The 2,695-nt window shown below is 14.7% G+C and overlaps 1 protein-coding gene across 1 annotated transcript; it reads left to right on the top strand.

The window, feature by feature from the left end:
• Window positions 1–388: 388 nt before the first annotated feature.
• Window positions 389–634, top strand: M431DRAFT_102820 (hypothetical protein; the record flags this gene model as incomplete). Its single annotated transcript, XM_024911488.1, has 1 exon — window positions 389–634. A coding segment is annotated over one exon (246 nt), but the record flags the coding sequence as incomplete, so codon positions are not given.
• Between the last annotated feature and the right edge of the window lie 2,061 nt (window positions 635–2,695).

Genomic DNA, 2,695 nt, shown 5'->3' with positions numbered 1-2,695 from the left:
AGTTATTTAATTAATTAATACCTTATACTAAATTAAGATAAATAACTTAATTATTAATAATATAAAAAAATATATTAAAAACTAGGAAAATAAATAATACTTAAAAAGTATTTTTATAAATACTAAATACCTAATATTAAATAAACTTATTTAAGTACTAAAAGATTTATAAAGTAAAGTAGTAAAGTTAGTTTACGTATATAAACTTAATAAATACTATAAAATTAAAAAAACTATATAGTAAATTATATAATACTTTAATTTTAAAAAAATTAAAAAATAAATATAAAAGGTTATATTAAAATATATAATATATAAATAAGCTAAAAGCTCTAAATATAAGCTATATAAATAACTATAATTATTACTTATACTACAGAGACTATAGAAATTAATTTTATTTAACTTAATTACTAAACTACCTTCTTTAAAAAAACTAATTATAAAAGTACTTTATAATAATATTTTTATAGTAATTAATAAACTTATAAAAATAGCCTACTTTATATTATTTAAAAAAGCTAGTAATATAAAAAAACTAGGTTATATAATAATAAAATATATTATAAGTAACTATAAACTACTAGGAGATATAATCTTTAATAAAAGAAATATATTTATATTTAAATTTTAAAAAGCATTTATAGCTAAATTAAAAATAAATTATAAAGCTAGTATAGTTTACTATCTATAAATAAATAAATAAATAAAAAAAATTAATTAAATAATTAAAACCTATTTACGCTATTATATTAATTTTAAGTAAAATAACTAAGTAAAACTCCTTTTTATTATATAACTTACTTATAATAGTATAAAATTAAAATTAATTAGAAAATTATTATTCTTCCTAAATTATAAATTTAAACCTAAAGCTTATTAATTACTAAAGTAAAGGGAAAATATTAAAAAAGTTATAATTAAGGCAGAGGATATAATTAAATTATATAATAAACTATAATAATAACTTAAATTTATTTAATAAAGGATAATTAAATATATAAATAAAAATAGAATTAAAGAATTAACCCTTTAGAAAGGGGATATAATCTAGCTTTACTAATATATATAAAGAAATAAGGAAGTAAATATTAAAATAAATAGGCTAAGTAATAAATTTAATTTTAAAAAACTTAAACGTTATAAAATTTTAAGAAAAATTAAAAAAGTAAATTATAAACTTAAACTTCTAAAATAATAGGAAAAACAAAGGAAATATATATATTTAATATTTTATATTTCCTTATTAAAAAAAGTATAAATTAATAAAAAAACTAGAAAATTTATTTAAAATAAAATTATTATTAAAAAAAAGGAAAAAAAATATAAAGTAAAAGATATTAATATAATAAAAATAAGAAAAAATAATAAATAATATTATAAAGTATAATAGGAAAAAAAAAAAAAATATAGGAATTTATTAAATACTTTAAGAACTTAAAGACATTAGTAAAAAAACTTTATTAAAGCCTAAGGATTATACTAGCTTAGGATTTATTACTAATATCCTTAAATAATCTACTAACTTTCAAAAAGCAGAAATAACCTTAAAAAAACCTTTTACTAATTATAATATAGTAGCTTAATAAACAGCCTCCGCTTCCTTACGCTTAACCTTATTTAACTTATCTAAATTAGTAATACCTTATATAATAGTATAATGTATTTACTTATACTGAATTTTCTTTTATTTTCGTAATTAAAAAACCTTTACAGCTAACTTAGCTAAAGTATCTTTAATAAATTTAAACTTATTCTCTGAATAAAAATATTAAGCAGATACTTAATCTAATTAATTAGTAGTTAAACCTCTTATATTATAGTATAATCTATTTAATTATATATAATTAAAGTATTATAAAAAATTATCTAAAAATAATAAATATTTATTAAATTTCTTTAAAATATAAAAAAAATAATACTTATCTATTTTATTAATACCTTTAAAAATAAATTTAAATAAACTCTTTTATTTCTAAGTTTTAAAATATAAAGCTTTAAAAATATAATTTATTATAGTTAAGTAAGTTACTATATAAAATAATAAATATAAAATAAGGAGTACTTACTAATAAGTAAGTAAGGAATATATTACTTATAGTAAAGTCTTAAGGATAAAACTAATAGAAGGGGGATATTATATTATAACCTAGATTTTATAGTTATAATAATAAACCTATAGGTTAAATAGTTATAGATAAACGTCGGATTAACTAATTAATTAAATATAAATTATTAGATTATTTAATAATCTAATAATCTAAGATAGAATTATTAAATTCTTTAATAATCCAGCTTAGCTAACTAAGTATATAAGTTTACTTTATATTACTTATTAAAATATTTAAATAGCTAGTTATTATTACAGCGTTTATAATATAATTAAATTAAAATACAGATATTTATTCTTACTATATTATTAACTAGTAACTAGTTTACCTATCTACTAACCTAACTACTCCGCTAATATAAACTATAAAACCACTCTAAGGTTTATCCCTTAGAAACAGCTAACCTATACTAACCTATAGGACCTGGTTTATTATAAGTAATAAATTAAGGTTAATTAATTTATATTAGTAAAAAAAAATAAAAAATAACTTTAAGTAAATATAATTATAAAGTAAGTAAAATATAATAAAAATTTAATTTATATTTAATTTTAATACTTTATTAATAATTATTTATTTAAATT

Source organism: Trichoderma harzianum (assembly GCF_003025095.1).
Source record: "Trichoderma harzianum CBS 226.95 unplaced genomic scaffold M431scaffold_327, whole genome shotgun sequence".
Lineage (NCBI taxonomy): Eukaryota > Fungi > Ascomycota > Sordariomycetes > Hypocreales > Hypocreaceae > Trichoderma > Trichoderma harzianum.
This window is presented reverse-complemented; position numbering and strand designations above follow the sequence as displayed.